At 37.9% G+C, this 12,954-nt stretch overlaps 1 protein-coding gene across 2 annotated transcripts in view; it reads left to right on the top strand.

The window, feature by feature from the left end:
• The first annotated feature begins 4,548 nt into the window (after positions 1 to 4,548).
• Positions 4,549 to 12,954, top strand: part of LOC116328675 (immunoglobulin superfamily member 1-like) — a 228,760-nt gene continuing 220,354 nt past the window's right edge. For both annotated transcript variants that reach the window (XM_039609717.1, XM_039609716.1), the window contains exons 1-2: positions 4,549 to 4,607; positions 4,964 to 4,996. In XM_039609717.1, coding sequence (XP_039465651.1) covers positions 4,571 to 4,607; positions 4,964 to 4,996 — 70 coding nt within the window. In that variant the 5' untranslated portion in view covers positions 4,549 to 4,570. The remainder of the gene's footprint in view (positions 4,608 to 4,963; positions 4,997 to 12,954) is intronic.

Raw genomic sequence — 12,954 nt, 5'->3', positions numbered from 1 at the left:
CTTTCTTACTTCAAAATAATTTCTCTGTCAAAGATATTTATTTAGCCTACTTTTGTTTCTGGCCTGAGTAAAAAAAACAATAAAGTCATAGAGGAAAAGGTTAAAAAAAATAAATGAATCAAATATATGTTAATAAATCATTCAATCTTTTGTTGAGTTTTGACTGTTTGCACCAATTGAGTCTCTGACACAATCCTCGTCTTAAATCTAGAAGATTTTAGGTTCAATAATTTAGAAATAATCTTACTGCTGATGCAGCAGACGTCAGTGCACTTAAAACATTTCCTCTGGATCACTTTTGTCTCCTTACAGGATTAAAAAAATGAAAAATGATCTGTGATTGTTTGTATGAGTGAGCATATCATTTCTGCATTATACAATATACAGGTCACAACACTGATATCACAAACATGCTGTTGTTGTAATATTTATGTTTGTCTGAAACAGGTCTCTGTTGTAAATGAGACATTGAGTTACTGTACTGCAGTCGATGGCAGTTCAGCATTAAAGGGCCACTTTTTTCTCATAAATTTGACACTTTAATCTCGAAACATTTTCCGTTCTTCTTTTCCTCATAAAAATGATGAATAAAAACAATTACTGGAATAATCGACACACAGATATTTCCACACTAAACCAGTATTACTATTACTTATATGGTTTGCCATGCTAAAAGTGTTTGTAACCCACAAACCTGCCTAAAAGCATTTGTCCACGTGGTGTCAGCATCTCTAAACAGAGTTGAGATACGTGAAAATGTCTGAGGCCACAAGTTTGAACTTCTGGTCTTTGCTGGAAAATAAGGAAATAATCACAAAGTCACTGAATCTTTTTCTGCAGCCATGAAAGTTTAAATGGTTTCTTTTCAGTCCTTCAGGCTCAGATCTGATTCGTGAGGAGCCAAACTGACTGTAATGCTGAGTGGTTCAAAATGATTGCATTCTTATTAAACTATAACTTAAAAATATATAATAAGACTGAGACAAAGAGGCCTACTACACCTGCTGCATGGCCTTTTGTTACCCAAGCACCTCCCGCTAACACTCCCACTATTACCAGCACTGCTGAACCTCTGAGGGACCTCAGAAATCCCAAACACTGTATTATGCTGTTGATTCTTTACTTTGTTGTTGTTTGTGTGTGTATACAAAGGCTTACAGGCTGACCTATGAACCCATACCTGCTATACTATACTATGTTGAGGTGGTGTAAGATCATCTGTAGCTAACGCTCAGTCCCTGACTACTGAATGTTACTCGAGTACACCAGAGAATAAGTGATGCAGACAGCGGGCATCAGAGAAAAAGAGAGGGCCACCATCCTGCAGGGAAAGAACTGAAGAGAGAGAAAACAACACAATCAGGAAGAGCATCGAGGTGTGAAGGACATGTAGTGTTTGTTTCTTATAGAACGCACTCAAAGCACTTTAAACAACTTGACCCATTTACACGAGCACTTTTTTCTATTTAACTGCCTTCTCTCTAACATTCACACAACTTCATACTCCAATGGATGCATCTGACAGCAACGTGCGGTTAGTATCTTGCTCGAGGATATTAGGCATGCAGACTGGAGCACACAGGGATTGAACCATCAACCTTCCAATTAGTAGGTGACCTGCTCTGCACCTCACAGATCATTTAGTTTCTTTTGTCAGTGATGGTGTCGGTGTGACGTTGGGTTGCTGCTGTGGCACAGAGACCCTCAGGAACTGAGTTGGTAACTCATTTTCCTGAGAGGTCACTTGAGGACCAAGAATTGTTGTAAAAGCCGCACAAATAAGCTGAACTCATTTTTGCTCAAAAAGTGAACCATGGTTACAGTAACTAAGGTAAGTACAACAATCCAGCAAAGACTACAGCTCAGCCGCCACCTTAAGCATCGGATGAGGATGATGAGCAGCAGGTGCGTTGGCCAAAGGCAGGAACCTGGAATGGTGCACCACCCAGGTGGAGAGGACAGCAGGAGAGAGAGAGGAACAACAACAAGCACTGACAGGAAGTCAGAGAGGACTGGAGGACCATGGCATCTATTTGTGTATTAAATTTATGATCAAACTGCAAACATGACAATACAGAATAATGCCGACACACAGGGCGGTAGCTAACAGTGCCCACATGTGTGTAAAGGGTTGTTGGTGGTTACCGTCTGTTCTGCCACAGGCTTATTTTTAATCTACTGAACGGCCTCATTTTCGTCTCGGCCACATACAAAAGAGGAAATGCAGCCTGTGGTTTGAGCCAACAGTGTTTTTGTGTAGCAGTGTCTTATTTTAAGCCATCAGTATCCAGCAAACATAAGGTCCTAAAGCACACTGCACTTTATTGTCCTCTTCATACCCTGATGAGGACAATACTTTATAATATTAACATGTCAGTAAGATGTGAAACTTTAATGACTGAGACCATGAACATATGCAGAAAGTGTTTAAACTCTGACCTGTAGATCAGACTGTGACAGGAAGGATCACTTCTCAAAAAGACGTGAATGATGGAAAATATTGTGTAAACATTTATTTTTGTATAACTGCAAGTTCACACAGAGCTGCAGTCTTATCTGCACCATCTCTGCACTGAAACAAACCTCAATGATCTTTTGTTTTCTTCATCAGCCTGCAGAGTTAAAATGAGGAAGAACAATTCATTATAGAAACTGTGCTTTAACTGCTACATTAACTATTTACAGGTATTAAAGTAAAAGAAAAAAAAAGATTACACATCTTTACTGTAACAGTGCCAGAGCTGACAGGTGGGGAGGTCCAGATTAGGAAGAAGAAAGTAGAAGAAGGAAAGAGAGAGAAAAAGACAAAAAGAGGTAGTGACATAAAAAATAAACAGCACCTGAAAGACAGCAGAAGGAAGACGGACCCCCATGAGGAGAGCCTCTGAGAACCAGAAGCAGCGGACAGCCGACCCTCCCAGAGACCAGGGACCCGTCACAACCTGAGGACATGCACATAATATACAAGGACAAACAACCATCCACATCAACCCACTGCTCTAAAACACTTCAAAAACTCTGGTGTGAATGTGGTGCTGTCTTATTCTTGTTATCAAACCTCAGTAAGTGTAAAGGGGAACTGGAAGTTTGGTCCAGTTATAAGTGAACAGTTCAATAGTGGTTTGCTGCAATGCTTTGTGCATTTTCTCAGCATGCTTTCAAGATTTAACCGGTGGCGTCCACATATGTGGACATCACATTTTGGCTTGTCTAGACCACAATACTAGATTTTTCTCTACAAGGACCTGATATCCACTCACGAGGACATTTTACTGCCACTGTTCTATCGAATTTTCAAATCAATGTCCTTATATGTGGATATCAGGCCCTTGTACTGCAAAATCAAGTAAGAAGTAATTCATAGCAAAGAGAAATAAAAATGCTATGAAAGAGTTCAGGTCTCCGGAGGTTCAAGTTACTATGGAAACATGAGTAAAAATAAAGGTAAAAGTCTTTCAGGAATAATTATGATAAGATCCGTCTACAGTCATGTTGTAGGTAATACACTAAAGTATCTTCGGATATATTAGTCCACACATAACTGAATCATTTGGACAGACAGATTAACATCTGTGGAATCACACAGTGTTTAAGTCTCAGTCATTTATTTATGTTGGAGGGTTTAAGTTGTAACTTTCTTGATAGAGACCATATGGAGGATTTTGTGATGACCCACAGGTAAGTCTCTGTGTTCCTGTGATCAGTTATCTGTAACTCAGTTTTCTTCATTTGTTACCACTGAGGCCTGAAACTATCAGCTTCATAATAAAGGTCACCTTTGTTTGGTACTCTGAGTCCTGCTCTGGATGTGGGTCTGCTTTTTGAACTGACTCTGAACACAATCACACGATCTTGGTTGGTAACTTGTGGTATTCAACACAAACATCATTATTACAGTGTTTCAATCATTATTTCACATCATCAGTTTGTTTTATTTTATTGTGTTTACATGTAGTCAGAGGCTAAGGTCAGTGTGCATCTGTACATACATGTCAAAGCAAGACAAAGAACAGTCTGCAGAATAAATGAGTTCCTCCAAACTTAAAACCAGAATTTAACCACAAGGTTAAAACTTTCACAGGTCTGAGGTCAAAGGAGCCTTTTCACTATATTACTGCATGATGATGTTTCAGCTAAGAGTCAAAATAAACACATTTTAATGCAGCCTAAAGTAAAAATGAACTTTAATTCATCTGTTAACAATCAAAAGGAGAGAAAAAGGATATTGCACCCCAAAAATCCCCCAAAAAGGGCAAAACATGTCTCCTGACATGAAGCAACACAACAACTTTGCATTTTATAGAGAAAGGAAACAACACAACAGAAAAAACAAACTTCTATGTTTGCAGTGGACAGGAAATATAAATATGTCAACTAACTGCTGCGGTCAAAGCTACAGGAGCTGTTTGAGTTTTGTGTGAAAGGGCAGGAAGCACAGAGAGACCAATCAGAAGAAGAAACTGTAGAAAAACTCTTGTCATGTCTATGTTAAACACAACTTCTCTTTTTCTGCAGAGTAAAACTGTTTGTGATTATCTGTGGATCAGAGTGCAGCAGGCTGGATGTGACGATGGGGCACTCTTTGCTCTGCATGATGGGCTTTTTCTGTAAGTACACGTCTGACATTGTTTGAATGGCAGCGATTAATGAAAATGTTTCTGATCTGTGAGAATTACAGTTTGTCACTGCTTTAACCTGTTTACCTGAGAGCTGGAACAAAGCAGACTTGTGATTCTTTAAGTGTTTAAATGTTTGATACACTGCTGCTTTTTGCATCACTTATAGTTACACACTGTGTTACAACAGTTTGAGTTATTATGTTTGAGCCTGTTTGACAAACAGAAGCACAGAAATTTGGTGATTACTGTTCATCTGGAAATGTATCTTTAAAAAGTGTTAATTTATTTTAGTTTTGATTTTAATAGTTGTATAATGTCTGATGATGTTTTATTCATTATTTTAGTGCTCAGTACTGTCATCTGTGGAAATGCTGAAGGTAAGAAATGATTATTTTCTCCCAGTTCATATATGTAGCTGTTATCTCCTATAATGTATTCAATAATATCCTCCCTGTGTTTACATGTTATCTTCTGCACAGACTCAATGCTTCTATTCAGCCTGTGCAGTTAAACATAAATGGCTTCAGTAAGCGCTCCATGTGGAGACTGTGGCGTTCTTCAGAGCTTTTACTGATGTACCATTTGTACCACTTTCATTCTGTAAAACTGTAACAACAAAACAGAGCAGGTACATTTAATCTCAGTGTAGATGCACAAATGTCACATGACCAATGCAAGATCATAACATTAACAATAAATGGACAAAGCCTGTAATGTAATGTAACAGGCAAAACAAAGCACTAACAGTTAGCTTACAGTAGTAATGTAACAAACGTCACAGACCCACAAGAAGGACAGAGCACTAATATGTAGAAACAATCCATCATCTGCCCAAACTTACACTTTATCCCATCTCAAGAGCAACAGATGCAGAACTATCACAGACATGAAGCAACCATTTTCCCGCTCTAGCCATTATTACTCGGCACTTCCTCCATTTAACCACTAGATGGCGGACTTTCACATGAGCAGACCAGGAAGAAGCGGATGAATAAATGTGACCCGTCATATAACAAACCTGAAACAAACTATATTTCAGGAATAACCTGAGGGACAAAATATTGTATATGATACAGCTCACACTCCACATAATTTATTGGTTAAAATATTAAAATGATCATATCAAGAGTGCAACCATGTGAGCAGATGTTTCACTCAGCCGATACACAAACTTTATATTTACTAGAGTTTGTTGCCTTGAAACTGACTGATTTCCTTTTCATGAGTATTTATCTGTCCATCCTCACAGATCACAGTTATGATTCACAAGATGCTGATGAACCGGAGGATCAATCTAATTTATTACAGCACAGCGTGATGAGTTTAGGGTAAATGCAGGTAACTCTAATCTGAAAACAGACTCAACCACAGGTCAGTCAGTTAAAGTCCTGCCTGAAGACTTTAATGAGTCTTATTATGAATTCTTACTCTCAGTTATTTATAGTGTCATGGTGTGCTGTCTGCCTCAGTGTCCTCTTGAAAAAACCTATAAAAGTTGTTAAAGTCATAAATGAATGAGGCTTCACATACACAAGAGTAACAAGTAAAACAAACTGGACAAAGTACCATCAATATAGATTTAGTCATTTATGACTGTCATGGTCTTTCATCATTTTAGATGAAACATCTTTGTTTAGTTGTTTTTTTTTAAAATTATTTCCTCTTTAATTTGAAGGTTTGGTTTCTTTTATCCTTTGGATGGAAGAATGGACACAAAATACTTTTTCTCTAATTTGGTGTTTCTATGATAGTAGCTTAGTTTGGAGATTTTACTGTAGCAAAATCATGTGTATATATATTAACCCTCGTTTGCATTTTATTATCTCTGTGTGTAATCAGGTTTGTAAATATGTCAAAACATCTGTGTGCACAGATATTATCAGCTGGAAAGTCTTAAAGTTTTGCCTGAAGCACTTAAAATACAGACATGTGGTCAAGTTACAGCTCACCGGCTCTCTTCGTTGTCTGTTGTATTACTTGTGACCTTTGCTGCACTTCTGCTGTGACAGATCCACAGATGAGTGTGGAAGGTTTTCTGTAATCCAGGGTTCATTAACCCTGAGCTCAGGCTCACAGGCTCAGGCTTTCTGTCACACTCAGAACAAACCACCAGGTGGCGTATTACTCAGCCAGGCTCACCTGCTCTTCACCTTGTATTTGAGTCTCAGTTGCTGTAGGAAATACAACTGCAGCTGGAACATTTGTGTGGCAGATATGGTGGGTTTCTCCTTCTTCCACTAACAGGACCACAATAATAGCCTCGCATTTTTCTAACTGACAGAAGCTAAAATCAAGGCCACTCTGACAGCAGACAGCGGCTGTATCACTGCCTGGTTTGGGAACTGTGCCATATCGGACCGCAAGACCCTACAGCGGATAGTGGGAACAGCAGAGAAGATCATCGGGGTCTCTCTCCCCTCTATTAAGGACATCTACACCACATGCTGCATTCGCAAAGCCACCAGCATTGTGGCTGATTGGACACACCACTCTCACACACTCTTCACACTCCTGCCATCTGGAAAAAGGTACCGAAGCATTCGGGCACACACATCCAGACTGTGCAACAGCTTCTTTCCACAAGCCATCCGTCTCCTCAACAAAAAGGGACTGGACTGATAAACACACACACACACACACACACACACACACACACACACACACACACACACACACACACACTATCACTCAGCTCAACTCAACTACCTCAAAGCATTGAGACTGGACTTACACGTCAACCTGTAAATGCTCTTTTTGCACAATATTTTTATGTTTACTGTTCCTGCACTACCTACATACCAAGTATGTTTACGGTTTCCTTTGCACTACCTACCTAGTTAGATAGTTAGTTTTAGTTAGATAGTTAGTTTTTGTTAATTTATGTTGTAATTTATGTTAGGTCAGTCTGTCCTGTCTCTAGTTAGCTAGTTTAGTGTTTTCTGTTAATTTATATTGTAAATTTATGTTGCATGTAGCACCTTGGCCCTGGAGGAACGTTGTTTTGCTTCACTGTGTACAAACTGTATATGGTTGAAGTGACAATAAAGCCAACTTGACTTGACTTGACTTGACTTGACTTGACTTGAACCACACCAGCAGAGGGCAGTGTGACACTGAGCTGTGACGTAAAAGAATCTGCTGACATAGAATATGAGCTCAGAAAAACCTCATCTAAAAAATGAGATCATCTCTTTTAGCTCTAAGAGTGCAATCGCTATCTCTGATGGAGGCATCTACACCTGCAGAGGAAGGAGAAGAAACACAAGTTTAGTCACAACTGAAAGCGATTCAGTCGTCATTCAGGAAACTGATGAGTTTAAATATTTTTTGAGAGTTGAAAAAGGTCTTCTCCCTGTTGTAGAGGAAATCACTATTCACTAATCACCAGTACTTAAACCACTAAATCTGTCACATTATTAATTGTTAGGCTCAGTACATCGTTTCACCTTTGTTCAGTCTTCAGATCACTTACAGACACAGAGGAGTTCATGGTGCTGTTTTGTATTTTTAGAGTGATTTAAAAAACAGTTTGTGCTCCTTTCCTGGTTACTGAACCTTTACTCTTAGTTTTTCTTTGCCAGTCTAGTTTTGACTTTGGTGCCACATGAAAACTTTGTATTTCACCATTTATGAACTAATAATCAGTTTATGAGAGCAGAGCAGCCTCCAGCTTTGAATCCATCACTGGAGGTTTAACAGCATTGTTAGCAACAGCTAACTGATGACTCATGGATTATATTTATAAATGTGTAATATGTAAATGTAAAGATGTAGAAAAAAGCAAATAGTTAAATATAAAGATCATTAAATTACCTGGTTTAATTAATTTTTTAAAATGTATTGTTGATTTTCATGTTTCATGCCAGCTCCTCCTAAGCTCACTGTGTTCCTGCAACCATCCAAGACTCAGTTAAACAGCGGTGTGATATACAGCGGTGAGACAGTCACTGTGAGATGTGAGATTCAGGGAAGTGAAGGAGCTCATTGGACGTATGACTGGAGTCCAGACAAGTTAAACACACCTCCAACATCCAGTGTGTATACAATCAGCAGAGCTACTAAGTCTAAGATACGTTCAGCATCCAGAGAATACACATTTAGCGTTACTGAGTCTGATGCTGGAGAATACAGCTGCCGGGGCAGACGAGGTTCTTTCTGGACCGAGTGGAGTGATGTCATCACATTGACTGTATTACGTAAGTTGAACATATTTCTCTCATTTTAATTTCAAAAACAAAACAAAATAACTTCAACACTACTGTGTGTTTCTTTTTTAGTTTAGTGTCTAAAGCTTTGTACAACAGTGTTTAATGCCATTATAATACCATTCAGTAATCACTCACAGTGAAACATCTGGAATAGAAAAAAATCTAATTTTTTCACATTAAATAATTAACTTTTCCAATTTCTTTATGTCTTTGGCTGCAAATGCAGAGTTTCCATCACTGTTTCAAAACTGAATGTGAGCTACTGTCCTCCAAATAAACTCAGACAAAACTTTAAATGTTGTTGTTGAAACACTTTGGCTGAACAGATGCTGAACAGATGCTGAACAGATGCTGAACAGATGCTGCCACCAGCTGCTTCTCTGCTGGAACATTTCAGACAATAGCAAAAAAAAAACCCCATCAGGAATAAAAGAAACTCAGCTGTATTACAGTCATGTCCTCTCTACAAGGCAGAGACCCAACATGAAAAGACATCTATTTTCTCTGAGTCACAATCAGCCACAGAACAAAACGTTTCTATACAGAATAGATGTTTTGATTATTCCACAGATTTATAAACACAACATTAAGACCAAAACACACAGAAGACACAAAGTGAGACAGAAACAGAAAACTCAGGGTTATTGATTGTTGTCATTCACTCTGCTGATTCTTAATATCATCAGTCACTGTCACATGTGAGATTCAGGGAGGTGAAGGAGCTCAGTGGACGTATGAATGGAGACAAGGCCAGGTTAACATACCTGAAACATCCAGTGAATACAAAATCCCAGTTATTGAGTCTGACGGTGGAGAATACAGCTGCCGGGGCAGAAGAAGCTCTTCCTGGACAGAGTGGAGTAATATCATCACACTGAATGTAAAATGTAAGTTGGAGATATTTCACTCACACTATGTTTTTTAATTTATTTTCCAGAATGTTTCATTAAAAAAGACAAAAAAATGTCTTTCAACAACACTGAAGGCTTTTTTTTGGTTTATTATCAAAAGTAGTAAAACAAGGTTTTGATGTACTTATAGAAATAAACATTAATCACTCAAAATGAAACATCTGAAGAATGAAAAAGATTTTGTTAGTATGAGGAAAAAATGAAATACAAATGTAATTTTCCCAGTTTCTTCACCTCAGTAGCTTCACATGTGCAGATAGTGAGATCAGTTAGTTCCTTTGTTTTTAGCATTTTTGAAGTTAATTCATTGAAGTTTCAGGTTTGACTGTAATTTGGCCTCATTTTATTAGAGACTGGTTTGCTACATTAGCCTTTCTCATTAGAGGTTACACTTAAATTAATTCCACTAACTGATGTTCATGACTATGGAACGCCAGGACTGCCATAATGAATTAATTAAATACACCATTAAATAATTAATTAAATGTGGCAATAATTAATTAAAATTGGAATTAATTAATTAAATAAATAGTTATGACACATGTAATTAATTAATTATTGACACATTTAATTAATTATTTAATGATATATTTAATTAATTATTTATGTATTTCACATTTTAATTAATTATTGACACATTTTATTAATCAATTATTGAAACATTTAAATAATTATTTATGTATTTCACATTTTAATTAATTATTGACACATTTAATTAATTATTTAATGATATATTTATTTATTTCATTTTCGCGAATGTCGCGCAGTAATCTTCACATGTCTGGTCAGGTTGTCAACATAGAGCATGTTTGCAAAAGTGCTCAGATGTTTTCAGAGATTTCAGTAGCTCTGCTAACAGTCAGCATGCAGAGTGCACCGAGGGGGTTACGTTAACCGGTTTGTTTACATATTCCACTCTCCGTGTTCCACATGTTGCATTTGCAGATTCTCATTTTCACCGAACGATCGTCTCTTTCCACCTGGTCTTGTGTCTCTGTGCTTCTGTAACATAAAGAACGAGCTGACATTTTTCTCACGACACCAGCGATCAGCTCAACAGACCCTCAGTTTACCTGCATGCATCCTCCTCCTCACCTGTCAGCTGCTTAACACCTGCTGCTAATTCAAGAAACACGCCTACGTTACCTAGTGATAGTCACAGTTTAACTGGGCAGCCGGTGCTCGATATAACGCAATGTCAGCGCATTTTTCTGCACAAGATCAGTAAATATAGTATTTTTCCCGAGCGCAGAGCTGCTGGAGCTTGTTTCCTTACAGAGCACTTTATAGGCGAACCCACTTTATCAGCGGCAGATGTCCAATCACCGGCACACAGCTTTGAAACCTCACCTGAGTTTTAGCTCTCAGTGGTTAAACGCTGGACTTAATTCACTCAGGTTCTGTCTGTCGGGTCACGTTTACTTCGCTGTTTTATTTACAACTGAGCAAATGGGTTTGGCTGAGGTAAAAGTTACGTTTCATAACTGCATAGTTTTACAGACCTTTAATGGTTCATTGGCACATGTGTTAGACTGAACTATTCGCTTTTCTTTATCTGGTGTGTTTTGGATTTAACAGTGAATTTTGAGATTAAACTGACTTTTAAAATGTTTTTATACAAAGAGGAAAGAGAAGGCACATTTCCACCGAGAGGAGCACAGTTTGCAATAACATGTTCATCATGACGACTGCAACCTGGACAAAAACATTATATCATCTGTTTTTTAATAGTTATTCAACTGTATTCTAAGCACCAGCGATCTGTTAGAATTTTTTAGAGTTTACTTAAATAAAAATAAATGAGGTTAACATATAATTTGTGTGATTTTTCTCTCTCTCTCTCTTTTTTTTTTTTTTTTTTTTCGCTTTTTCCGTCATGTTATGTTTAACTGTCAAAGGCTTGTTACAAACTGTCACGGTCTGTGTTGGCAGACCGTGGGGAGGTGGGGGAAACAGGACCCAAACGCCGGACTCTTCAGTGCAACAGTGTTTATTTACAGAGTGGTGAAGTACGAAACAATAAATTCCCCAGTTTCCTAGACTCCCGTGTTGTGTCTTCTTCCCAAAAAGTCCCAGTGTAGTGCTCTCTGCTCCAGTGTCCCTGCACTCCCCGTGCTCACTGCTCCTTCTCATCCCACATTCCTCCTGAGGGAAAACAATAGAGGCAGTCGTTACACACTTTATCCAAGCAGGCATACACTCACCTTCTCTAACTATGATTGAAGACTGACGTGAAGTCAAACGCAATAATCCAGCGTCGGTGGAAGCTCCATCTCCCTTCTAAATAGCTCCCCCGACGAGCCCAGATGAGGAGCAGGTGTGCGGCAAGGACTTTAGGTGTGGCCAGTCCTCAAGCCAGGCCATGCCCCTCAGGCCTGAAAGTGCCTGCACTGTAAAATATAACTTGTTGTTTCAACTTAAAAATATCAGGTACAGGGCTGCCTTAAAATTTTAAGTTAAGTCAAGAAATAGAGTTTGTTCTTATAACACAACCAATTGTTATCTTAATGAAAAATCACATGTTGTCTAAACTTTTGTCTTAGTTTAGTTGACTAAGATTTGTTAGTCAGTTCAACTCCTTTAATTGTCATTTTTACTTGGGAAAACCCTTTCAGCTAAATTAAAATAATCTATTGTTTAAACTCTTGTCCTAGTTCAGTTGACTTGGGTTTTTTAGTTAATTCAAATACTTTAGTAGTTCTTTTAACTTAGGAATCTATTTTAGCTCAACTAACATAATCTGTTAGCTAAGTTGATTTAAGTTTATTAATTAACTGAGCTCCTTAAGGTAGCTGAGTGAACTTGTAAATCAGTTTCATTTTAATTATCAGAGTTGATTGACTGGATGTAAAGAAAATGTGTATTAAACATCTTAAGTTTTGTTTTGTTTTTTAGCTTTCTAACATACATTTCAGCAAAACTACCTGTTAGGTTTATCTTAGATCTCAGGTTTAAATATCTACATTCCTTTAAATTAATTTTCTGTTGTTTACAGAAAAAAAAAATAAAAACCCACAGATTCCATTAAAGTCTATCTGATCATTTCATACAGAAAGTTTGTTTTAAGAACATGACAAGACAATTACTCATGAGCACCCAACATTCACCATTTATTGTGCCATCTTAGTCATCTGAGAAACAGAAAAATCAGTGACGTAGCTCATCAGGCTCACAATCCATCAAAACTCAAAGGTTGCTCCCTGTGAAACAATAAAT

The sequence above is a fragment of the Oreochromis aureus genome, linkage group 3 (genome assembly GCF_013358895.1).
Source record: "Oreochromis aureus strain Israel breed Guangdong linkage group 3, ZZ_aureus, whole genome shotgun sequence".
In the NCBI taxonomy this organism is placed as follows: domain Eukaryota; kingdom Metazoa; phylum Chordata; class Actinopteri; order Cichliformes; family Cichlidae; genus Oreochromis; species Oreochromis aureus.
This window is presented reverse-complemented; position numbering and strand designations above follow the sequence as displayed.